The 26,746-nt window shown below is 40.2% G+C and overlaps 1 protein-coding gene across 2 annotated transcripts; it reads left to right on the top strand.

Moving 5' to 3' along the window:
• Positions 1–7,325: 7,325 nt before the first annotated feature.
• Positions 7,326–24,682, top strand: ube2d1b (ubiquitin-conjugating enzyme E2D 1b). Of its 2 annotated transcripts, XM_033611689.2 has the most exons (7): positions 7,326–7,536; positions 10,306–10,369; positions 18,133–18,164; positions 20,378–20,455; positions 21,844–21,949; positions 23,302–23,395; positions 23,508–24,682. In XM_033611689.2, exons 1-7 carry the CDS (start codon positions 7,513–7,515, stop codon positions 23,551–23,553), a joined length of 444 nt encoding a protein of 147 aa, XP_033467580.1. In that variant the 5' UTR covers positions 7,326–7,512; the 3' UTR covers positions 23,554–24,682. The 2 variants fall into 2 exon arrangements, with proteins under 2 accessions (XP_033467580.1, XP_078019283.1); XM_078163157.1 differs by lacking the exon at positions 20,378–20,455.
• The last annotated feature ends 2,064 nt before the right edge of the window (positions 24,683–26,746 follow it).

Here is a 26,746-nt window from a genome sequence, read left to right as displayed (position 1 = left end):
CTAGTAGCTTTATTTTGATGCTTTTTTTATGCACACTTGCATTTTATCTACCCTTAAAAGTTTTTATATTATTTTATGGATTAATTATATATTAGTAGTTGTCAGTAATTAGTATTGAGTAGAAATACAATAGGCTACTTTGCAACTGTTATCATTAAAATTTAGATATCTTTGGGTTGCTTGTATATGAGTATTTCCATTTTATGCTACTTTATACTTCTACTCCACTAGATCTCAAAGGGAAACATACTTTTTAATCCACAACATTCATTTGTCTGCTTTAGGTACTTAGAACTAAGATTACACTAAACCACCCAGCAGTATATAAAGCATTTAAAGAAGAGCTCCACCATTACCAGCTGCAACATTAAAGTGGTTACCAGTGCCCTCTCTCTCTCTTGCACATGATTGCGCAAAATGCACTGCTTTGACCCAAAACTTGCTCTTTTGATCAACAATACAATTATTATCAGGGCTTTACTGCATGCATGAAATGACACATTATTAGATCTAGGGCTTTTGTTTTTTATTATTATTATTGTTATTATTATTGACTTACTCTTATTTTTATATATTTTTACTCTTATCTGGGGCTATTCATAAAATATTCAGGGCTGAAGCATCAGACACCCAGGCCTAACAAGCATGTAATAAGCATGTGACTTTTAAGGAAGATATTAGTGTTTTAGTTTATTCGGCAAATAGAGGACTGGGATCAGCACTGAGCAAAGTCACACTATGTCAGGATCAGGGATTATGTAGCCTACTTATACGCTACTGTGTAAGCCTGGTAAATGCCCTGTTTCAGATGAGACTTCTGGCATTTGGGTGTTCAATGAACTTGTACATTGTAGCACAGTCAATTACATAACAGTTTGATTGTTCTGGGGTGTTCATAAGATTACACCATAGGAATCAGTGATGATGTGGGATGGAACCTCCAGTATCAGATGATGAAATGTTAAAAAAAAATGTGAGATGTTAGAGGCACAGGCAAACAGGTACCAAGGATGCAGAAGCAGATCTCAGGGTCTCAGATGAGGCAGGCAGGTCAGAGGCAGGCAGGGTCGGCATCTGGAATGAGCCTGGAAAAAAGTGCTGGAGAGTCTTGCATGAGTGGAGAAGAAGAGCCTAGCAGTGAGTGTCAGTGAGGCTGGGGTGCATACTGGCTGTGAGTAATGAGGAACAGGTGAAATGAGTTGCCTTGAGGAGATGACACAGAAAACCAGGTTGAATGGAAAATTTGTGACCGAGGGCTGGGTGACACAGTAGAAAAGAGCAGATGACCAGGAATGTTGAACTGTGACATTAAACATTTACCGATTTATTATTGTTTTAATGTAACATATGGTATCATGTCACCACTACTTAACAGTGACAAGCAGAGATGGGACCAAGTCACACATGTGCAAGTCTCAAGTAAGTCTCAAGTCTTAACCTTCAAGTCTCAAGTAAGTCCCAAGTCATTTTTTCTTGGGCAAGTCAGGTCAAGTCAAGTCAAGTCACAGGTTATGTCAAGTCAAGTCAAGTCCTGTAATAGGTCAAATCAAGTCCAAGTCAAGTCACCTTATTATTGTAATTTTACTTGGAGAATCTGATCTTAGCTATTATTACACCTCATTGACTCAGCTGTTAACCCAAATCAACTTCATATGCTGTTTTTAACTAGAAGTTACTTCATTTTAAAATCTTATTTATTTCATGTACTGTTTTAACATATTTATTCCATTTTAAATTATATTTACTTACTTTGCTAAGTTTTAAACCCATATTTATGTCATGATCTGTTTTTAAGCAATATCTACTTTGTTTACTAGTGTTTTAGCATGTAATAATTACTCAATTTTAAAACCATTACTTCATTTAGTCCATCTCAAACAGTATTCGCTCAACTTTACAACTAACTCAACAGTTACTTGGGTTACTCAGTTTTAACCAAATTTTAGGTGACTTCATTGCTGCAATGTTTACTTTGCAGGGACAACCCCCATGCGTGTGCGCGCGCGCGCACGCATGCACACACACACACACACACACACTAACCAAGGCAGCGGCCAAAATCACCCATTTAGTTCATTTAATCCCGTGTTGCTCGTTCATAAAATGTCCAGCCGGTCTTGTGATAAACCGGTCAGAATGTTCACTCACGTTTTCTGGGGTTAATGTTAGCAAATAAATTAGTATAAATTAAATAAATAAATTACTCGCGGTACCCCCCCGCTGACATGTTGATGCCTATCTGATATAAGAGGGCGTGTTTCTCCAGTAAACACGTAAGGTACATAGAGAGGGCATGACTGATTGACAGGGTAGTGATCCAATCATGACAACGCCATTCTAAGCCTGCGCTCCTACCGGGTAATCGACATTATTTTTTAAATTAGTTTATTAATTTTATATTCTAACTGAAAACATAATGTGAATAACACTCAAGTCATTCAAGTCATCGTGTCTCAAGTCAAGTCAAGTCCCGAGTCTTTAACTTCCAAGTCCAAGTCAAGTCTCGAGTCTTTTATTTTTTGTCAAGTCAAGTCACAAGTCATCAAAACAGCGACTCAAGTTGACTCGAGTCCAAGTCACAATGACTCAAGTCCCCATCTCTGGTGACAAGTCATGACAGCAGAGGTGTGGACTGGAGTCACATGACTTTGACTCAGCTTAAACTCGAGTCACAAATTCAATGACTTTACTTGACAAAAAATAAATATATAAAAAAAGACTTGCAACTCGACTTGGACTTAAACACGAATGACTCCAGACTAGGACTTATGCCTTTTGACTTGAAACTACTTGATATTTCCCCCAAAGCCCAAATATTAAAAAGTATGTTATTTAAAAAGTGTGCCATTAATCAATTGATTTCCTGAATCAATTAATTCCCATTCCCAGCAAATTGACACTTAATTCCCCAGATAATCTACTTTGAACCAATCAGTCAGAAGCCAATCACATTGCATGTGAGAACCATGAAGAACTAACATTATGTTACTGAGCGCCAGCTGGAAAAAATGATATCAAAGAAAACTTTGCATACAAAAGCTATGCGTTGGTCCACAAAAAAATGAATTGCTATGTGAAACCTGACAAGGACAGGACAGAAACATACACAAACAATATTATAGTCAGTCTGTGCCTCCTATCGATGATAGCTGATGCCTTTTGCTCTTGTTGCTATTCACAATAGTAATACCACCACAGTCCAGCTGTCATTTGAAGGTAATCTTCCTTGGATGGAGGGGCCTGTAGAGAGAGTGGGCCCTTGCAAGTGATTCAGATTGCCACCTTGGAAATATACCCGTATTAAAACATAAATGATTAAAAAAAAAGAATATTATTCATTTAAAAACAATGCTGTTTGCTAAATATGTCCTCAAAAAGGCAAACATATCTGTGTCATGGTTTTCTTTTTTTTTCTTTTTTTTTAATGGTCAGTAGCTATCTAAAACAAAACTATATGCTTTTTCTATGTAAGCTATAAAATCTTTGAATATACTATAAAAAACTAGGAATGCATGAGTAAGCTTATTTGGCCGATAACCAATAATGATACCTTCAGCTAATTTTAGTGATAATCAAGTGTCTCTCGTAGTGGAATTAACATTATATTATGCACGCATACTCTTATCGTGATGGCCCACCAGCAGATGGACACATGAAATAGAATGCTTTTCAGTGTATGTAATATTCATTCATTGTGCAAAATAAGAAAAAGCATATTCTGATAGATCATTTTAAGGTCAGTATCGGCCTGTATTGATGACATGCTGATATTATCGTGCCCTCCAAATAAAAACTATTCAATTCTGGTCTGTTAGTATCAAAGACAACCTTTTCTTACAAAAAAATCCTCAGTGTTATAATAGTTAATTGGTATCAGTAGGATACCGGATTATTTCTTGGATTCTCCCAAATGTATATTATATATATTTATGTATAAATAAATAAATGAATGACAAATTGACTGTGAAATGCTGTTTTATCAAAATTCAGCTTCATGCATATAGAACTAATTATCTGAGGACCTGATATGAAATTATTCCCCCTGACCCCCCCCCCCCCCCCCCCCCCCCCCCATAATTCCAGACGGGCCCATGTCCCTAATTGCACTGACAATTACATTTATCTCTTGAAAGTTCATGCTATCACTTTTATTGGCCTAAAGTCCCATAAACACATAGTGCGATCAGTAAACAGATTGCAGCTCAGTTTACAGTGAAATTAAGTGCTGTCCAGTCTGTGCTTTTGCTCATAACAACATAATGAGAGTGTTTATGCTGTGGGCCCACATCTGTCTCACAGAATGTACGAATGCCAGCATTACTTCTCTCATTTGGCAAAGGATATCTGTTTATATTATATAAGTTGAATGTAGAGACCCAGATCTCAGTGGGCTGTAGTCTTGACGTCATCTGTGTTATCTATAATGGTCCCTGCATTTTCACAGTCCACCCATCTTTACTCAAGATAGAGACAGGTGTCTAAAGGGTACTGGAGAATGAGAACTAAGAACAGATAAAAATACTGAATGATTAAAGCAGAAAAACAATACAAAAATACTTTGGGAAGCTGACACAAGATGGTATCACACACACACACACACACACACACACACACACACACACACACCCAACTTTAATTTAGTTAAGGCACTCATTACTTAGAAATAAAAAAATGCAAACAAAACCAAACTTTTCATTCCAGGCTTTTTGTAGGCCCACCCTTCCATTGGGGCTCTGGGGAATCAGTCCCACTTTTCCCCAAACTATGATGACCCTGTCTATCATGGAAGTATAAAAACTTTGGTTGTAGCTTTCGCTGGATAAATCAGTTAGCCAGTTGTGCCAAAATCTACTATTTCTGAGGTAAAGAATGAACCGTTTTCACTTTCATCATGAAGTATGTTGTACATTTTTGCTTATAATGTCAATAGGTGTACACCGAGTATGTATGAGGATTAGTTGCCCTGCTGTCCAATGGACTTAGGTTTGACTTTTAGTTCTGGTATTTTGTTTATTTTATCACAACACCGGCATGATTCATGTCATTAGTTTCTCCCAATCTTGTTTCCCTGCAACACTAACTTGTTTTGGCCCTGTCACTTCCTCCTGACCTGCAGTAAACCCTGTTCCCCAGCACTTGATTGCCCCACCCACCTTCTCACCTGTTCCCACATCCCTCATCAGCCCTGCAGTATACATATTTGTTTTATATCTTTCTCATTAAGTGTTCAAGCAATTTGGCCTGCCTGACTGTCTGTCTTGGGAAGTCAGCCTGTATTTGCCTGCCTGTCTGGTCCTGACTTCTGCCTGTTTTTTTTTGATGAATAAGTAAAGTCTAACTTTCAGTTTATTCTGCTTGGTGTCTGGATTGTGCTTATGGGTCCAAACCTATTTACTGAGTAATTTCTGTATTTTGACATCCTCACTGTGTTTGCATGTCCTCAGGACATATTTGAATTTGATAGATTGCTGATCTGTGCAGGGTGGATGGATGAATATTTTTTCATCCCTTTTTAGCGTGACTATCTGAAAACTCTTGTATGGTTTGTAGGCTTGTGGATACAATCATCACTTCATGCTGGCTATGTTGTAGACAGAGATGAAGCAATGGAGTGATGCACTCTTTTAGGCACTCCCGAAAATCGTCAACTTTGACTCAATTTTTATTGTCAGGCACCAACTGGAATCTTCATAAACAGCACCACCTGTTGGATGACTGACAAATTACACTCAGACTACTGTTTTTTTTTTTTTAAAGCTTTAGCTCCTTAAATACAATTCATCATGTATACTTAAGAAAATATGCTAAATGTATGTTTGAGATTTTCAGATGTTTTTTTTCCTGGCTATTAATTTCTGCAAGTGCATTCTGTTTGCAAAGTAAATCAGTGCAGACTTTTCAAATCAATGTGCAACTAAACTGCAGTAGTGATTATCTAACATTGGCAGAAATTAATGCAGATTTTGTGTCAGCTATGGATTTTCAAAGCTCAGGCACGTTTAAGAGTATGTTAATATAGCATACTGCAAGGAAATGAATGAAAACCCATGAATGCCTAGAAAAATGCTTAAAAATTGCTGTGATGCTAAGTAGGCAATACATAAAAAGTAAACAATGCTGGCGTAGTCTACCATCCACACCAAGTTTGATCTGTTAGCATCATCACCTTGAATACATTAATACAAGGTGTGTTTGTGTGTGTATATATCTATATATATAGATATAAACACATACATACATATACATATATGTATGTATGTATGTATTTATACATACATACATACATATACATATATGTATGTATGTATGTATTTATATGAACAACAGAAGTAGCAATAGTAGCAAAATTGCAAAATAAAATTGATAACCTGCACACTTTCAGCACAGATATTTGTTTTTACCGAAAAAACAAGCATGGACCAACTATCAATAAAACCAATGCAAGCTCTTTGACAATTTCTCACTTGACTTCTCCATTGTTGCCTTCTCTATCCTCTCTTTCTAACCTGTAAAATATCATATGCCCACTGATGTCATGATTTACACTTCAGGTCACTAAAAACTTGCTATGTTTTGATCCAGATGAGAACCAACTTTTCAGGTCCAGAATCAGTTTTTTAGTTGAAATGCTCTGAGTGGTTAAAAATTATGTGAGGGAACTGGGGTCCATGTTGGTCGAAAAGGGCATCAGAGGTCCTTTGTCCATGCCTCGACAGGTCAGAGGCATGTCTGATTCAAGGAAGCCCCACTGTAAATCAGGGCTTTGAGGTACCGGCATGTTCCACCGCTGCTAGATTAGATTGGGATCTGGGTAATTTTAAGGCCAGGCCGACGCCTTGAGCGCACGCGCGTGCGCACACACACACACACACACACACACACACACACACACACACACACACACATAGGCCTATATATACTTATATATACACACATACATATACATATAGCCTAGGGTATGTACATATATATATATATATATATATATATATATATATATATACACATATGTATGTGTGTGTGTGTGTGTGCGTGCGTGTGCGCGCGTGTATAACGTAACTTTTAGTATATAAACGTATATTTAAAAAAAAAATCAAAATTAACCTAACTACTTAAAACTACTTACTACCCATTCATTTGAGCATTTTAGAGTATTTTGAAAGCAAAACTACTTATTACCTGTGCCTTAAACATGATAAAAGGTGATAATTTCCAAAAAATAAAACAGAACCTGTGACTTCAATGACTTCTAATGGCATTCTCATTGATATAAATCCCGTCACAACAAATTGCAACATTCAGAACTACGTTTCCCATAATCCACTTTGGGAGAAGCGGCCGTAAAAAGGAGAAAGCGGAAACAAAAGAGGTTTTTATAAAAACACAAACACATCCCCGGCTGTCGAAGTACTCAGGGAATAAACTACAGCCATTGACTTCGCCGGCAATAATATTTTAATTGAAAGAAAGAGCCAGTCGTCGTAGGTTGAGGAGCAAACTGCATCAGTCAATATGGCACTGAAAAGAATACAGAAGGTAAATTTGACTGACTAGCTATGGTTGCCAGCTAACGGTAGCTAACTGGCCCAGCTGAGAGTTTATTTCCACAGAAAGGTTCTTTAACAACGTTTTTCACGCTATCTCTGCATTAAAGCAACTTCTGGCTAACTTCGTAACGTTTTTTGAAATAATCTGTTTGTTGTCAACTCCCAAAACAGATATAGCAGCTAATGACAACTTCAAAGTTTCATGTTTTCGTGCTAACAATTTAGCGAGCTTAGTAACTGTTTAGGCTGCCTCCATGTCAAGCTGTCACTGTTTTTGAAGCTGTCACTCTGTCCTGTAACTTGTCTAAGTAGTAATTGGACAGCAGTCCTGTTGTACCTGTCCTCTTGGCGGTAGAAGAGCACTGCAGTGACCAGTGAAGTTACTTCTCAGTTCAATATACCATTAATTTCTATCTGCTTGTTCGTTTGTGCATCTTAAGTTATCTCTGCTATTTGAGTAGTGTTGTCAGGGGGAACTGCCTCAGTAGAATGTTAGAGGGTGACAGACACCAGGGACGCATCAGCTATCACCAGACAACCTCAAATCCTAATGAAGGCCAAGATTTGCATTGGAAAGTAGGAAATAACAATGATGCGATAAAACTCAATGATTCAGCTAATTGTGCGCACTTGATGAAAGCTTTAACATAGGTAGAGCTCCTAGGGAAGATCTTGAAGGCGCTCCTACTCCCTCATAAAATTCCTTTCCAACCAGGAGGTAACCTTAGGGAGGGATGGCTGAGGGAAGGTGTAGGCCTCTTGGGATAGTTATTTCTCACTGAAACATCAATAAGGCATGTGTGGTATTTGGTGAAGTGGCACTGTAAAAACTATTACAGGTCAATATCCCTATGGAACTAATCATTCTTTTAAACACCACACCCAAAGTCATTTGGTACCCTGTACCCTGCTGATGCTGCAGATATTTGTTAATTATGAACTGTTATCTTAACTTGTTATTACTTACATTTGCGATCTCACATTACCCTGCCATATTTTTCTTGCTGTAAATGCTTTGTGATTGCCTAGTGCAGTGGTTCCCAACCTTTTTCCTTTAAAGGACCTCTTTTCTGTCATTGAGTAAACTCACAACCCCTGACAAAGTCAGTGTAAAACAACTGATAAATTGTACAGTATCTCAAATAGTGAACAGAATATTAGCAGGAAGTTTGTGTAAAGTTTTTGTCAAATGATGTCAGGGATACCTCTGTTTGGGCTTGATAATTAATAACAGCAAGCCTGTCTGAAAAACTGGGGTTTTGGAAAGATATTGACATTTATCAGGCAAGAGCTCTTTTTACACAGAGATGGTGGTATTCCCTTCTTTATGGCGGCTCTACATTTTTACACAGAACCAAACAACTGTGACATCATTCTGCTCCAGTGTGTAATTTTAGACAGCATGCTGGTATCACGGAGGCAAAAGAGGCGGGTCATGGAACAAAACAGCCTCAGCCTCTAGTGTGACATATAACATTCCCCTTGGAAACATTTTTCTAAACAGGAAGAATGGCATAACATGACAATAACAATCATTTACCATCTTTGTTATATGGCAACTGATCTCGTCCTCTGCTCGGAGGGTAAGGAACTCCTGCCTGGACCTCATCTTTTTCCCAATTTGCAGATGTTTTCATCTGCTGTTCTTCTTTGAGTTAGCTGCTGATTGCTAACAGCTACTTTTTAAATCTGTTGTTGGTGGGTTGTCCACATAAAATGTTTTCAAAACGTCACACTTGTGTTGCCCATGATCCCTTCCCGCTGGCTGTCATGTACACACTGTTGCAGCGCTGTTGCTACTTTGCCAACTTGAAAACGAGACAACTCTTCCCCAATTCCGCTATTATAGCCTACCTTTTATATAGAACAAGGGTTGCAATGATATGTTAGTTTCAAGGTATACCGTGACAAAAGTTGTCGCTTATCATACCCTGTACATTTGCTTATCTACGATACTGAAAAAAATGCAACTGGATGTTGAATCTCCCCTTTATGTTAGCTATTTTTAAAGGGGAGACTTTTTACACATACTCATATTAACAAAATGGTTTCAAGTTTCACTTTTAGTAATAAAATGTTTGTTCAACCAACAGTAACCCTGCCATTGTCATTTCTTTAAGGGTCATTCTGACTGATAATATAAATTCTGTAGTGCTGTGATACTCCTGGCTCTGATTGGTTGTTTTTATTCAGGCATGGTGGATTCTTGCAAATGCCATCAGAAGCAGAGCCAGAGGAACCATGTTGGTTTCTTCACAGATTATCTGTCAGCGACAGTGACAGTTTCACGAAATATGACAAATTGTTATTGTTACATTTTTTTAAATATAGAAGTAAGCTAAGCTAACATCTGTTGGAAGAAAGGAGAACATTGTGGAAGGGAAAAAAGGCGGCAATTTTATTGGTGTGAGATTGCGTAAAAAAAGAAGTCTTAACTCAGGGTCCACTTACTTACAATTTTCCCATCAATTTTTTACTGTTATCTGATAAAACTTTAGGCTTTAGTTTTATGGCTTGTGTGAAATAGAAAAAGAAAAATGTGAAGATATTATCAGCATTAATCATTAAGAGAGCAGCATCACTTACAGAAACTCAACCTTCAGTCATCAACAGGAAAACCAGGGGAGTACATCACAGTAGTTGGAGTCAAATGTGATCTCAAGTTCCTGCTTAAGTAAAAAAAAAAAAAGCAGTTTTATGTTTGATCAGTGCCCATTGAGGTGAATAACTAACAGGGTGTTTCTGCTGTGTTGAGCAGGAGCTGAATGACTTGCAGAGAGACCCTCCTGCACAGTGCTCCGCTGGACCAGTGGGGGAAGACTGTGAGTACTTGTGCATGCATGTCATGTTAGAATTTCTTACCTTAGTGTATTGCTGCTGCCTGTTGGCATTTTTGTTGTTAATATGTTGTAACAGCACAGAATCTTGCCAAAAATGCTTTTCTGAAAAGAAAGTGTTTCACCAACTTACATAAAGCCAATAGATAAGGCAATTGAAGAATCGCACTTTGCCCAAGAAATAGACATACAGCATGGATGACTAAAGAAAGGTTGGAGGATTCCAGCCCATCCCTGGCATTGCAGATATAGCTAACTTAGCCACCACTAAGCTTTGTCAGCTGCTAGTTTGAATGTAGAACAAATGTTAGATGTTTCGCATGCCCATTATTTAATCCACTGTTGAGAAATTCTGATAAACTTTTAGTGAGAATGAAGGTAAACATTGAAGGTCTCTACCTGCAGGTACTGCTGTGTTAAACCATGTATCATAATGACATGTTCCTACTGTAAGCTTCGCTTCCTTAGTTACTGTGTTTTACTGTGGTCACAATACTGGAATTTCTAACTTTGATACAATACCTTGAAAATGATTACCATTTCGATTCAATGGGGGGGAAACTGACTTTGGAGGCATAAAATTTAAATTTTCTCTGAAAAGATAAATGTAACAAGGCTATGACATAAAAACGACATTTTTTTTGTTGGTAAGTATTGGAGAACAGCAAAATGAATGTAGTAAACATAAAATAAAAAAGAGCAAGCGAATGCAGCTGCTACCGGTGTATTGATACTGCAGAAAAAGAGTATTGAAACCGTTTTATATACTCAGAATCGTTATGTATCGATAAATCAATATTTTGGACAACACTGCTGTGTTTATTTATTTTTTAATCTTGTGAACTTTGCGGCATGTAAAGACTTTAGTGGGTTTGAGTATAACATTTGGAGCAGATTTAAAAAGGTGGATTTTGAGGAGTGATTTGAAGGTGGATGGATTTGGAAAGTCACGGATGTGTATAGGGAGGGTGTTCCAGAGGGAGGGGACGGCTATGGAGAACACTCTGTCGCCCCAGGTTCGGTGCTTGGTCCTGTGTGGAGGCGAGAGGAGGTTTTTGTTGGATGATCAAAGGTTGCGGGAGGGAGTGTGGTGGTGGAGCATCTCCGTGAGGTAGGAGGGGACCTGGCTGTGGAGGGCTTTGTGGGTGAGGAGGAGGATCTTGAAACTGATTCTGTACGGGACAGGGAGCCAGTGTAGGTTTTGCAGGACAGGGGTTATATGTTCACGGGAGCGGGTGTGGGTGAGGAGGCGAGCAGCAGAGTTCTGGATGTACTGAAGTTTGTTGAGGACTTTGGATGATGATGCTGTTGCATTAGTCCAGTCTTGAGGTGATGAAAGCATTGATGAGTTTCAGCGGCAGAGAAGGAGAGTAATGGACGGAGATGGGCAATATTTCTGAGGTGAAAGAAGGCAGTTTGGGCGAGGCGGCTGATGTGATGTTCAAATGAGAGGTTATTGTGGAAGATGATACCAAGGTTGCGGATGAATGGGGAGGGAGAGAGGGTGGTATTGTCAATGCTGAGGGTGAATTTTTGTGTTGATGTGTTGATTGATAGCTTCAAGGGTCAGTTAAAGACTCACCTGTACAGACTAGCTTTTGATTGTTAGGCCGTATCCACTGTTTTATCTGCCGCTTTCTGTTGTTCTCTCAGCTTGTCTACCTTATTTCCTCTGGCTTTGCAGTGCCATGTGATCATGTTTTATTGTTATTTTTATTTATTTATGTATTTTATTACATGCTTCTACATGCACTGACCGTGCATTGCCATATGCCTGTGTGTATGTTTTCTAGAATGTTTCGGTTGCACGTTTATTGTGACTGATTGAACTATGGTCTTATTGTTTGTACTGTTAAGCACTCTGTGTACGCATACTATGAAGGGTGCTATATAAATAAAAGTTTACTTACTTACTTACTTACTTACTTAGGGATTTTGGGCTGATGAGTATTATTTCAATTTGTCACAGTTCAGTTTGAGGAAGTTGGCTTGCAGCCATGATTGGAGTTCAGTCAGACAGTTGGTGAGGGTAGAGCAGGTGGCCGGGGTGATGGATTTTGTGGAGATGTAGATTTGGATGTTGTCAGTGTAGCGGTGGAAATGGAGACCATGATGATGAATGATAGAACCAAGGTGGAGTAAGTAGATGATGAAGAGGAGAGGACCAAGCACCGACCCCTGAGGGACACCTTTAAGCAGGGGGACGGTGGAGGAGGTGCAGTTGTTGACGTGGTAATCTGATGGTAAATAATCAGCTGCTGATTATTGCTGATTCATGTACAGTGCTTCCATAGGCTAGTTTTTTACTAAACTGAGTTTTACAGCTTTGACCACCAACATACTTAACATACTGAACTATAGATAGTTGTTCGAAATAGAGGACAGTCACTCTTGCCCAGGGCTGAGTTGTGGCTGGTTTTGAAGCTTATGTAACCACTGTTCATACCAAAGTGAGTTTTACATACATTAGTAAACTATAACTATAAAATGAAAGGATGTTTTGCTGCATCTGGCAGCAGTTGTAGACTGAGAAAAAAATAACTTAATTTACTTGGCTGACTGCTGGCTACTTTTAAGGTGGAACATTTACTTGTAATGTTACTCAATCAGCTCCATCAGCACACCTTAAATTTCAATATAACAACTTTGACCATTCCCTTAGTCTTTTATTGTCTCTCTTGGATGACAAACACTTTTAGTAATAAGTGGATCTTCATGAGTTTAAAATATATATATTAATTTTGACAGGATTATGTGAACTGCATATATTCTAATCATCACTTGGAGAAAAAAAAAGGCAGTGAGTAACGTCGTTTCTATGGGCTCCGGCATTACCCACACTTGCCTGAGAAGCACTTTATGCACAAACCCACTATTTTTAAATATCCCACTTAGAGAGACTCTCACTGCAGCCTGTTATATTTTGTTCTGAAAATATTCGCGTGCAACCCCGTTCTGTGGACAATAAATGAGGTGCAGTCTTCCCTCTGTGCCACCGGTGATGAGGAAATACAGTCACTGCTAGACAGAGCAGTGAGTGACAGCAACCCCGCCCACATTTAAAAGTGCGGTATGTAGTGGAAATGCAAAAAAGACCTAGGGTCCCAGGGACCCCCTTGAAAAGGAGATGCTACATCTCAAGTAGTCTCGCCACCAGACAATCAGAGATCTCCGCCTTCTGATAGTCTGGGGACACTCCTTTCTAAAGTGTGTTTAACACACCGGCGAAAACGGCTGGCAACAAAGCAACGCCTCTTGCATTTTTGAAAAAGACACGCCTTCTCGGAAATGTGCGCTCCCCCTTTTCTCGTCCGCAAGGAAACAAACACACAGAGAGCTTGAAAATGGATGCCAAGAGATTAAACTACGTTTTATCAAACGTGTGCTCATCCGTGAAGAAAATCTTTTTCCAGCGGATGTCTTAGTTACAACATGATTGAGCTAACTGGAGTAGTTTCATGTCGTATCCGACAACTGGAGGCTTTTAGCAGATGACGTCCTGATGTTAGCTTTGCTGCTGCTGTTAGCTGTCCCTGTCAGCTGCAGCCACTGATGTTTTCTAGACATCGTGGTTTCCCAAAACTGAATAAATAATGTTACCACACATAGCAACACAAAACTGCTTTGCTAGCTCAATCATGTTGTAACTAAGATATCCGCTGGAAAAAATATTTTTTTCACGGACCGTTTAATGAGTTATTACCTATTACAGACACCGCTAACGGCTAAGAAATAGTAATGTTTGTTCAATCATTGTATTTATAGACTTTACAAACATCGGATTAGTCTAAACGGTGATACAGTGATGTGAAAAATGTGATATATATATATATATAGCTAAAAGCTCTGCTGGTTTTCTACCCGGAAGTATTTGTAAACAACAAGGCGATTCCCTCTATTGTCCGGCCGGCCGGATGAGTCATGGTCTTGCAAACGTGACAAACATCCACTAACTTTGTCGGCGTTTTCTGCGAGCGCGGCTGGGCCATTTTGTACCGCTACACTTGTTTCTAGTGGGACTATGTTTACAAGCACAAGAGTTCAGCGAACCACCAAAGGACCGCCCTGCGGATTTACTATTGGTTCTGCAACATAGGGAGTTTTTTTAAACTCTGAAATTGTATCCGCCCATCTAAACACAAAATCAGAGAGAAAGTCATCAGTCTTTAGTTAAGCAAAGCTTCTAAAGACTGACTTGTGAGTCTACATCTCAAGGGGCTATCCTTTAATAAATTTCAATGCTTTGGGTCTAGGTACCATGTCTGAAGGGTAACTTTTGTTTCCAAATGTACTATAGAGACAGAGCGCAACACATCATAATCTTAAAGCCACGCCCCCAAAGGGGAAACAAGCCCCCCCCCTTGCTCGTTTGCTGTCATTCTGCCTCAGCAGCCGTGCCTTCAAGTCTCCAGCTAGCTAGAAATTAAGTCTAAATATTAGCTATAGCTAAAAAATATTAGCTATAGTTAGCTAATAATTAGCCAATAATAAGATGACAAAGGATTATTTTAGCACGCTATGCCTACCAGAGAGGCAACGGTATATTGATAAGCTTAATATTGCCGGTCTACCTCAGTGTCCCTTCTCCTTACCTTGCTCGTCTTTGAAAAAACATAAGCAGAAATTGGTCAGTTAACTAAATCGACCGCTACTCCCCCATCTCCACATTCTCCCCTTACTGCAGTCCGAGCATGATGTGGGGATTCTTTTTTAAGAAGATGAGCATTTCGGCATGCTCAGCCGTCACTCCGGATTTCCACTGGATGCGTGTCCGTTGCGGAACGGCAGCGCTGGTTATCCTCTGCGTGCTCCGCCGTCCGTCAATACCCACCGGCTGCGTTTGCTGTGCGGTGCAGCTCCGCCGGAAGACATCTCGGTGCACTGCCATGATTAATATCTCCTCGTCCATGGTGTTCACGGGGTGAAATGACGTCTGAAAACCTCTGACCTGTTGACTTCAGGCCTGCCTCTGCCCATTATGTAGTTTTTAAGGTGTAGTGCAAGTAAATATGATCCGCTGTGAACACTGTGTATTTTATTTTGAAAATTAACCGGATGTTTTATCGTGTTTCTGTGCACGACTTCCTGCCCCGCACGATCTGCTCTGTGCTGAATTACTGCGTCGTGCTCCGGCGTCCGGCAAAAATACAAGTCCTTCGTATCTATTCCGGAGGGCTCCAGAGTGCCGGAGCTGAGACGGAGCCGGAATGCAGCACAGCCGCAGCCGGTGGAAACACACACATTGACTGGAATGGAATCCTATCGGCTCCGCTGCCGTGCCGGAGCGGAGACGCTACCAACATGCATCTGGTGGAAATTGGCCGTCAGCCTGCTCCTACTACCGGCACACGGTAGTAGGAGCAGGCTGCATCACTTTTTGAGACATGCCTCTACATGCTGGTACATTGATAGAAGTGCTAGAGCGGACTGCTGGAATGGACTGCTTGAATTGCGGCACGCTGGGCACAACAGAAGTTGCATTCATACTGTCAATGCTTTAGCTTAACATACATAAATAGAGTTCAATGTTACTCTAAAAAATACATTTGGAGGGTTTGACAAAGTGTTTGCTGCACACATAGGCATACCGAGTGTCAGGATCCCACAATTTCTTCCCTGTTGAAGCCTCAAGTGTTATTGCCTGTATCTACTTTTGTCCTCTACAAGGTTACGTGTTTCTGCTCAGCAGCTGATAAAAGCTAAGCTCTGGATTTTTAGCCTTATTGGCCGTGCAGCCCACCACACAGCAACTTTTCGGCATTTGGACTTAGGGAAAACTCAACAGGCTGGAAACGGAGGGGGAAAGTGTAAGGGGAAAGCCTCGTTTCGCCTTTGGGGCCGTGGCTTTCAGATTATGACGTTGCGCTCTGTCTCTATACGAAAAAATGTTAGGTGGAAAGTAGGGATGGGCATCAATTTTCGATTATCGATGATTGAAGGCTTTTGATCAATCACAAATAATTTTGATCGATAGTCGCAGTGTTTCCCCTACAATGCCTGGCATAGGTCCGGCGAGCCGCCATGCCAACGAGACCCCCCCGCCCGGCGAGTCGCCATGCCAACGAGACCCTTCCTCCCGGCGAGCCGCCATGCCACCGAGACCCCCCGCCCGGCGAGTCGCAGTGCCAACGAGACCCCCCGCCCGGCGAGTCGCCGTGCCAACGAGACCCTTCCGCTCGGTGGGCACGGCGGCTCGACGGGCCTACGAGACCCCCGCCGGACCTATGCCAGGCAAAAAATCAGAAACAGACGGAGGCTCTCATCGCTCTCCAAAGCCTCAGCGGCTTCCCTTGAGGCCTCTGAAAACACTACGCCATTGAAAGACGGAGGTTGTGCTGGCAACGGATGTAAACACCCAGGGGTGAACTGCGCATGCGCGCCATTCTTCCTCTTTGGCCTGGGGGGTTGAAGTTCAAAACTGGGGCAGCTGCGCTCTCTTGCGGCGACAGTCAGCACTGCGCTCTTTTGTTTTCTCTCTTTTGAAATACTCACTTATCAATTAATCGATAATTGATCGTTAATTTTTTTGATGATCGAATAATGAATTTTGATCGTTTGCCCATCCCTAGTGGAAAGGGGCTTTATTGTTGTATTTACTGAATTAGCTTTGAACTGTGAAGCATTCACCTACTGTTTTACATAGTAAAATGTCTCTGTCTGAAACTGGAATTCTAAAACACATGGAACATATTAGTCCAACTGAAATCGTACTAAATCGAATTTCTCGAAGTTGGACAAACACACCCAGATAATGTGATGGGGAGTCAAATTACTCCTGTACAGTCAATCGAACCCAAACTGGCCTAGGCACTCTGCGCATGCTCCACAGTTTCCACTCCAGGCGTTGACCCAGAAGTTGAATAGCATTAAATGTGTAACAGAAGAAGAGAAGAAAAAGAAGAAGTAAAGCGTTCAGCACGTATGAAGTGTACAGAGCTGTAAAGTTGTCCACCGTGGTACCAATTTGCCGCTAGCTAACCATAGCTAACTTGTTTGTCAGTTGTTTGGTCTGTGACGAAAGATGTCAACTGGAGAAACGTCCAATACTAACAAGCTGAAAGGGGACATATCACCAGCTATTGTAGCAGAGTCGAACATACTTCGGTCAGTAAATCGATTCCCCTCCCGTGCTTGTATACTGGGAAAGGACAGTTAAATGGCCTTGTCAAGCTATTACTGTAGCTCAACTTAACCGTGCATGTAAACGTACTGAAGTAGATTTTAACAGTGAAGCTAAGGAAAAAAGCGAGTCAGTGACTGTGAAGGAAAGTGATCAGTGACAAGTCCACCACAACACCGCATTTCAGCACAGCAACTCAAAAGCTTAACACAACTGCTCTGCCAAGTTACAGTTGCAGAGCTATGATTGGACAATACAGATTTAGGTGAAGGGTTTACAATTAATTATGAGCCATTCTTACATCACAACTTATTTCGGAAGCAAAATTTGGGACTAGAACTGGGAATACACTCTATTCCTGATCGAAATCTATCTATCTCCTTTTCAAATAGTTTAGTGGGGAAAACCTTGCAGTTGGATTGTTTACCATTGAAATGACCCAGGCACAGGTTAGAGCCATAAGACTAGTGTAACCTGTACCTAACATCAAGAAAGCTGGGTTGGGGCATGGGCTTTTGTAGACACACTTCATTGTAACTGATGCATGATGACTGATGAACATTGTGTCTGTGACCTGTACAGCTTACATTTTTCTGTGTCTCTCTCTTTCTCCCTTAATTGCTTTTAGTGTTTCATTGGCAGGCAACCATAATGGGTCCGGTGAGTATCACATCATCATGTAAGGCTTTCAGTCCCCTCATACACACTCATGTGCTTGTGCTTAATTGGAAATGGGCTCTTATCTTAGATTGGTTTTCAAATAGTGACGAGCTCTGAAAGGCCTTCCTTTTAAAGAGTGACTCGATTCTTTAATCAAGACATCATCTTCTGAAATAATGCTGGCGAGGGAGATTAAGGCCACTGCACACCAATTCTGTATTTTATGCTGGAAATTGTCACACACGTTTAAAAATAAATATGAGCTCACCTTGTGTCTGTCAAATTTGCACACTGACTCCAGAACTTTTGTCTGTCATTAAAGGTTTTGGGACAGATTTTCAGCATTTGTTTTTAGCATCCGTCAAAAGCCTTTAGAGAGTTGTTTGACCTAGAGGCAGTTAAGAAAATGTGGCGTAACCTGCTGGACACATACATCTGCAACAAGAGAGAAGAACGGAGCACACAGTATCATTTCATAACTCAGATAGGCTACTTTCAACAGGTCACATGGTAATATTCAGGTGGATGATGATGACAAGGAAGAGGTTGTGGACTGCACACAGACAGAGAGCGCGACAGTGTGGAGATGAAGAGGGAGGATGGCTCAGGCTCTTCAGATAACTGTGGTGAGAGGATGGCTACAGCCAGGGAGGTAACTCCATTGGACAGAAGCAAGGGACCAAATGTGCCCTTCCATTTGTCTCATGTTGCAAATTTTTGCAATGAGTAGAACAATAAAATGCTGTCGGACTCAGTATGCAAGGTTTGTGTGCATAACAATTTTAATGAATGACAGATTAAAAATACACATGTGTAAAATATGGACTTATGTTGTGTTCACACCAGATGGGATGTGAATTTTTGTGTCCCGTTAATAGTTTGAACACTAGAATATTTTGTGTCGACTCACTTCATACATGTGAATAACTTGTGTCATACGCGCTTGAAATTGCTGAATTGATGACTGAACTTTTGCCGGTACATCCTTGGCATCATACATCTCTGGAGAACCTCAGACCTTAATGGCTATTGCAGCGTGAATTGGTCGCCAAAGTTCAGATAGTTCAGCTCTTGCAAATACGGGTATGACGTGAAATCGCGCTACTCACTTCATTCATGGCGCTTAATTCGCATCATTCGCATGGCATCCATTGCACCACCTGGTGGGAATTCGCATCTAATTGCATCTTTACATTGACTTAACATGTAATTTACTCAGGCAAATTGTTGTATTGCGCCCAGTGTGAACACAGCATTAGTGTGCAATGGCCTTAGGTCCTGATAACGCGTTTTAGCAGCTGGAGGCGGCTTTTTGTAATTGCTTTTAATGAGAATGAACCTTTTTGCCTGCTGTTTTTGCGTTGCTACGCTCTAGGCATCTGCGATTTTGGTGGAGCACTCTGAATCGCTTGAGTTGAAAAAAGTTCCACCTCAGGACCGAAAAAGAGCCCCAAGTCATCTCCGCTTTTATCACATTGTCCAATTGGAAGCTTTGAGAGGCGGGCCTTCTGTGGTGGTCATGACAACAAGTTTACAGTTGGTAAACAATGGAGGAGAACCTGGTGCATGCAGTTGCTGGATACCCAGAGTTATATGGCTCTACAAACCGCAGTTACCACGATCTCCATAGAAAACAGCAGGCGCGAAGCATATAAGTGCAGTACTTGAAACGGCCATCATGGAGGCGAAGCTCCTGGACCAACCCTGTGATACACCGTCTTTTTTTTTTTTTTTTTTTTTTTAGGGTCTCATGTACCCACACAGATCTCGGTTTCTCTGTGCCAAACAAACTATTTGCTGACAGACTCACCCTCAACCGGAACTAGAGCAAATTCCCTCTGTCTCTCCATTTTAGAAATTAGATACTAATTACTGTGAAATAAATAAAATAAAAATTGAATATTGTAGATTAATTACATGGGGAAGTTGGGGTATGGAGGTGATCGGATGGTTGCCTTGCAACAATAAAAAGGCGCAGCAAGTGTTTTTTTACTAGTGGCATTCAATTAAATAAAACCTGCAACCTGCAAAACGCTTTCTGTGTGATCGGGGCCTAAGGCTTTTAAATCCAGATACATCAGAGAGAGCCTGACTAAGGTGAACTTGCGTACACAGGCCCCTGTTCTCACTGTAGGGGGCTGAAATTTGCTTGGTTCCAGCTGAATGCTTTTCAGTGTGAAATGACAGCAGTGTCTCACATGTCTTAATGTCAGGGTGACAGTCCTTACCAAGGAGGAGTTTTCTTTCTTACAATCCACTTCCCCACTGACTACCCATTCAAGCCACCAAAGGTAAGAGCTTGTTTGGTTCCTCAAAGCTTTGTCCTGCCATACTGTTGAATTTATTGTGGTGGATGTACAGCAGCCAACCCTCTGGTCCTGGAAACCTCCCCTATCTCATTTATAATCTATGGGATATTACCTGACAAGTTGTACATTCCATGATTGTAATGGGTGCTTATTCTTCAGCTAAGAACAAGCAGAGGGCGGTGTTCCTCCAGAATTCATTACAGTCATTAAACATATAAACTTGGAGGATATTATCAAGCTTATACTGTGGCCGCTTGCTAATAAAATGCCATGCCATCAGATTAAAAATATCATTTGTTCAAATACAATGATTTTTTTATCTTTCACAGCTTTTCTGTTTGAAACATAAAGTAGAGAGTGAATCACAGAGGTTATTTACAATAACTTTCAAGTAGAAAATCCTTGCTTCACACACATAAAATCAAATGGTGCTGACCAAACACTGCCTCATTTAGTTAGGTTTTAGCCACCTAAAAAGGTCAACCAAAAAAAATATCTATCACTTTAAGTCTATGCTATATTTAGAGTATTTTCACCACTTATGTTTTGCTACAGCCCTGTCCACAGCAGTAAATTGCTTAGCTTCTGTGTCAGTAGATTTGATTTATCAAAGATGATAGCAAAGCAGTACAGTACATAAAATAAGCACAATAGAGACAGCAGATAGGTCAGTACGCAATGTTTAACACAGCCTCTTTCATTGCAGGAACAAAAAAGTGAGACACTTTCGCTGCCACCATATTTATGCCTATGCACAGATGATAGCCAAGGCCGGACTCATTGTGTTTTCAGGTTGTCTGTCTGTCCCATTCTTGTGAACAGAATATCTCAAGAACTCCCTAAGAGACTTTCTTCAGATTTGGCATAAATGTCCACTTGGACTCAACTAATAAGATTTTGGTGGTCAAAGGTCAAAGTTACTGCAACACTATTTGTCTTATTCTTAGAAACATGATATCGCAACAACACAGGGAATTTCTTCAAATTTGGCACAAATGAAGCATCCATGTTTTTACAGATATGGATGTAAACTCTAACTGCAACTTGACTGGTTTGCAGAGGCATACAACCCCAAGTTAGTAATTCTAGTTCATATTTCTGTTACATCTCTTTGTTCAGCAGTGACACCATAACAGATACCCACCAGAGTGAGTGAAAAAGAAATAAACAGTTTACTTTCAATAACAAGAGGATTGTTTTTTCAATTTAACATGTTCGTAAGAAAGGCTTCATTAAGAACAGGGTCAGTACTGGAAACAGCATGAGAGCCACATGTTGGACTGAACCTCCCTCTACAAGGCAAACACTCGTAGAGTAACTGTGAAGTGCATCTTCTCTACTCATACAGACCTGTGTTACTCTTTTTACAGGTAGCATTTACAACTAAGATTTATCACCCAAATATAAACAGCAATGGGAGTATCTGTTTGGACATTCTACGGTCACAGTGGTCTCCAGCATTAACAGTGTCAAAAGGTAAGTACAGTGTCCTGTTACTCTCACTGTGTCAACTGCAACAGCAGCTCCACTATATCACTACTGTGAACTTTTTTTCTTTTTTTTAAAGATTTTTTGTGGGGGCATTTTAGCCTTTAATCAACAGGATAGACAAGTGTGTGAGGGTGGGGGGGGGTAGTGACATGCAGGAAATGGCCACAGGCTGGAGTCGCACCCGGGCCCCTGCGGCAACAGCCTTGTACATGGGGCGCCTGCTCCATCCACTGAGCCTCTGACGGCCCATCATTCCTGTGATCTTATGTCTGTTTTTCATGTTATCTGTGTTTTAAGAAGCCCTATTTCTAAATGCATTTGAAGAAACTGGTGTGGTGCTTTGCAGCAGTGTACAGTAAAATTAAATCAGTAATACACTAGAATCCATCTCACCTTCATGTTTAGAGTTTCATTCCAAAATACCACACTTTGAAAATCTCTCTCTCTCTCTCTCTCTTTCTATGCCTCTGTCTTCTCTCCCTCCCCAACCCCTTTTACACTGCCTCTTCAAGGCAGGAATATCAGGCTGTTATGCTGCCTTGTCGTTATGTATGAAAGGTACGATGGTATAATGAGGGGACAGGGTTGCCTTGCCATAAAGCCGGCATCAAAGGTAGTAACAGCGCTGAAACGATGTCTGTATGAACAGGATAGCCGGCAGGACAGGATCATGGGTGCCAGGGGTGTGACGTTATGACAACGTGTTATGATTGTGACCCACTGTGGGAGCTTAAAAAAGTAGCTGATGGCAGTGGGCAGCTAACTCAAAGAACAGTGAGTGAAAATGTCCACAAATTGGGAAAACAATGAGATTTGAGAGCTCCTTACTCTCAGAGCAGAGGACGAAGTTTAGGACGGTAAATGATTGTTATTTAATTAATTAGTGTTATTACTAGCCCCGTGTGGCTACACATTTTGACAAACAAAGGCCTATTTCAAATAGACGCCTGGTTTGGTTGCCAAGCAGTTCTTTGGATGGCAACCCATTAGCTTCTTGTAATGGTCCTGGTCCAACTGGTTTCGCCACCTGCAAAACACTTGGGGCTGGTGTTTCTACATCCATTTATGGCAAACTATGGGTGTGGAAACGAGGCCTGTGTACATGCACTTAGCTCCATAATGATTGAGATTTTTAAAACAGAATCAGGCTTAAGCGCAACTTAATAAATCTCACAGAAAGAATGCATACCTGTATGCACATCTCTGCCTTTGTGCGTACACAGATGCATCTGGCCCCCTGTGACCACAAGTAGGGATCTATGTGGGAGAAGCTCAATTTAAACATATGTTGTCAACATATGCACTGACGTGATCTTTTAAATTCCTCTTTATTCCAGTTTTATTGTCCATATGTTCATTGCTTTGTGATCCAAACCCAGACGACCCCTTAGTTCCAGACATAGCACACATGTACAAGAACGACAAAGACAAGTGAGTATCCACACAGGCTCGGGTAGTACTTTATTGTCAGTATTAACGTGTGTGTACCTGGTGTTATCAGTGATTATCAACCACTTACTTCACTCTTTTTTTCTCTCCTTAGATACAACAAAGTAGCAAAAGATTGGACCCAAAAGTATGCCATGTAAAGAGAAGAAAACATGCTGAGAATTTTTCTTTTTCCTTCCTTTTTTTAAGTCACAGCACACTGTAAATGAGTATGGAATCATGAAGTAATCTTAGGTAACTTGCATCAGACTGAACTGTTATTAACATTATTATTAATCTGAGACCATGACTTGTATACATTTTATTTGTTTTTGAAAAGAAGTAGAGAGTTTTACTTTGAGCAGATGAGAGAGATTGGCTCTGGTCATTTGATGGGTACCGTGACATTTCAAGTCACATTTGGCTTGTTGTTTTTGCATCAGTGAAACTTTATTTAAACACAAGTTTATTACAAATTGCTTTGCGGCATTCTTTACCATTCAAGTAAAACTAGTGGATCGAAAGACATGAGTCCCACCATATGCCATTCAGCAACAAGCCTTTTTTTCCGAGGAGCTGAGTAATAGTGCAGCAGGATAGCATATATGTTAGACAAGCTGCTTCATAACTGGAAAAGCCCAGCTCCAGTCCCTGCAAGAAACCCACTCAACCATGGAGATGTGGAAGGGTGAATGCCAAATATGGAAGCCCCACATAATGACATGTCACGCCGTGGGTGATGGAGGGTTTGGTTGAGTTCTTTTGCATCTTGTAGCAGATGAAGTGGAATAAAACTATGTACTGTTGCAATCTTGCAGTTTCCTGAAAATGGATGCAATTACAAGTCAAGTCACATATTACTGTCTTCTTCCTCCTCTCCTCCTATTATTATTATTATTATTGTTATTATTATTATTACTATTATTATTATTAATAATAATTATATAGTATTAAACGCTCTGGAACATTTCTTTTAAATTAGAGTTATCACAATGTAAATCTGTCTTCAAATGATGTACTCTTTTCCCCTGAGAATAGCAGTGATGTTGGCTTTGTGGTTAGATTTACACAGGCATAAAGATCTGATTTTTAACCCAGTGAAACCCGTACCTGGGTTAAATGTGTTCTTCTGTTTGACCTCCAGTCTGTCTGTATATCTATCTATGCTATAGAAATGGTAAAAAAAAAAAAAAAATCCATTTTCTGTTCCTGTGTAAACAGTCTCTCACTTGTGTCTTTGAAGCCTGAGTGGCACCTTTTGTACTGAATTAAAGAATGGTACAGTTTTTATCATGACTTTGGTTTTTATCACAGAACTTAATGTTGATGTGTGGAAGGCAGCCTGTATTTTCTAGACTTGTTCTGTTAACATGGTCTAATTTAGCGATCAGACTGTTTGGTATTAATGTGGTTAAGTCAGTTGCAAGGATATAGTTAATTAAAAGTAAAAACTAAAACTAGGTGTGATAAAACATTTAAGTCAACTGAAACAACAGTAAAAAACAAACTTGAGAAGAAAACGAAAAATAATAAGCAATATTTTGTACTTAGAAAACGAACTAAAATAAAACAAAAAATATACAGGAAATGTCTTTTGGTTTAATCTTTGTCAATTTGGTCAGATTAGTTGACACAAGCCCGAGGAGGCATTAGTGCAGATGTTTATTTAGACTGGGATTGCCACATGCAGAGGTGTGGACTCGAGTCACATGACTTGGACTAAAGTCAGACTGGAATCACAAATTTGATGACTTAAGAATCGACTTTGGATCGACTTTGGCTTCCATCAAGCCAAAAGATTAAACAGTATGTTATTTAAAGGGAAATTTCAGTTTATTTCAACCTGTCTCCTATCGTCCTAAATTTGTTTCAAGTGACTAGTGACGTAAAAATAGTAGTGAGCATGTTAGCCGTTAGCCTAGATACAGCCGGGGCGCATAGTAGCGTCAGACCTGTTAAAACGTAAGTGAAAGGGCATCCCTTCAAGTGCAAAGTTAGTCCACTAAACAAGCTTTTTTTCCACAAAGACCGCCTCATATCGTTAGGATAAATGTAGAAAATAGACATATAGAAAATGACATGTAAACGTGTTGTCTTACCTTACTGGCGTGCTGCCATGTTTGATGGCAAAACTAAGCTAATTTGATACAAAACTGTATGATATGTGACAGTATATAATCAGATCATTGCAGTCCTAATATGTAGTGTCTTAGAACCTCAAATTAAATAAACCTGCCCTGCGTTCCAATACCCATACTATCATACTATTTAGTATGCCAGAAAAAGAATTAGTGTGTCCCAATACATAGTATGTGAGATGCAGTATGCCAAAAGTACCAGGATGTTCTACTACATCCGGTCATATTTCGCAGTATGCATGTCAGCATGCTTCTTTGGCCATTCTGACCCACAGTCCTTTGCGCAGCGGAAGTTACGTCGCACTGACTGAGCTGCGTGTACAACCAACGCATACACTTCCTTTCATACATGGTTTATTTAATTTGAGATTCTAAGACACTACATATTAGGACTGCAATGATCTGATTATATACTGTCACATATCATACAGTTTTGCAAGAACGCGGTTACAACATTCAACTTTATTGTGATTATAGTATAATCAATGTTAGGGTTCAACTATGACTACAATATAGAAGTTTCTACCAGTATAGGCAGTGGTGTAAGTGTGGTATAAATAATGAATGAATATGACTAAATATGAATACACTATGGGCCAGGTATGAGCAGTATAGACTAGTAAATATATAAATAGTAAAACTCAAACACATATTAAGTAATGTAGAAAGAATGTGCAAGTATGTTACACTACAAATAAAAGTAATGTGAATGTAAGGCTGCTTCACGTGCAGACAGAATATAGTGCCAGCAGCTGCACAGCTGTAAATAAATATAAATAAATAAATATTCAACATCAAACATCTGCCAGCAACAGAGAGCTGTGTGTGAAGGGGGTTAATATGCCTACTGGTGACTAGTTCAATAGACAGGTCACTAATAATAGGCTTGGGACTGTTTACGTGAACACGTCAGTTTATTAGAAACAACATAGATTACGACATAACAGCAACAGAGCTCTCCGGCACCTCCGACGGTATGCACGACTCTGGCGAGCTCGACGAGAGGAGATTTGCTGCATCTCCGAAGTACAACAACACAAAATATTCAAATGTGGCGCAACGGACGGCGACGGAAGTGAGCAAGAGGGTCGGAGTTCAGGGAGCGATGTGATGGTGGATGTAGTGTGTCCCAATAGTATGCATACTGCATACTACACTACATACTTTTTAAGGGCAGCTGCAGTACATACTAAAAGTATATAGTAGAAGTATGCGA

This window comes from Epinephelus lanceolatus, chromosome 21, assembly GCF_041903045.1.
Source record: "Epinephelus lanceolatus isolate andai-2023 chromosome 21, ASM4190304v1, whole genome shotgun sequence".
Taxonomy (NCBI): domain Eukaryota; kingdom Metazoa; phylum Chordata; class Actinopteri; order Perciformes; family Serranidae; genus Epinephelus; species Epinephelus lanceolatus.
Note: the sequence above shows the minus strand (reverse complement) of the source record. Positions and strands in the feature narration are given on the sequence as shown.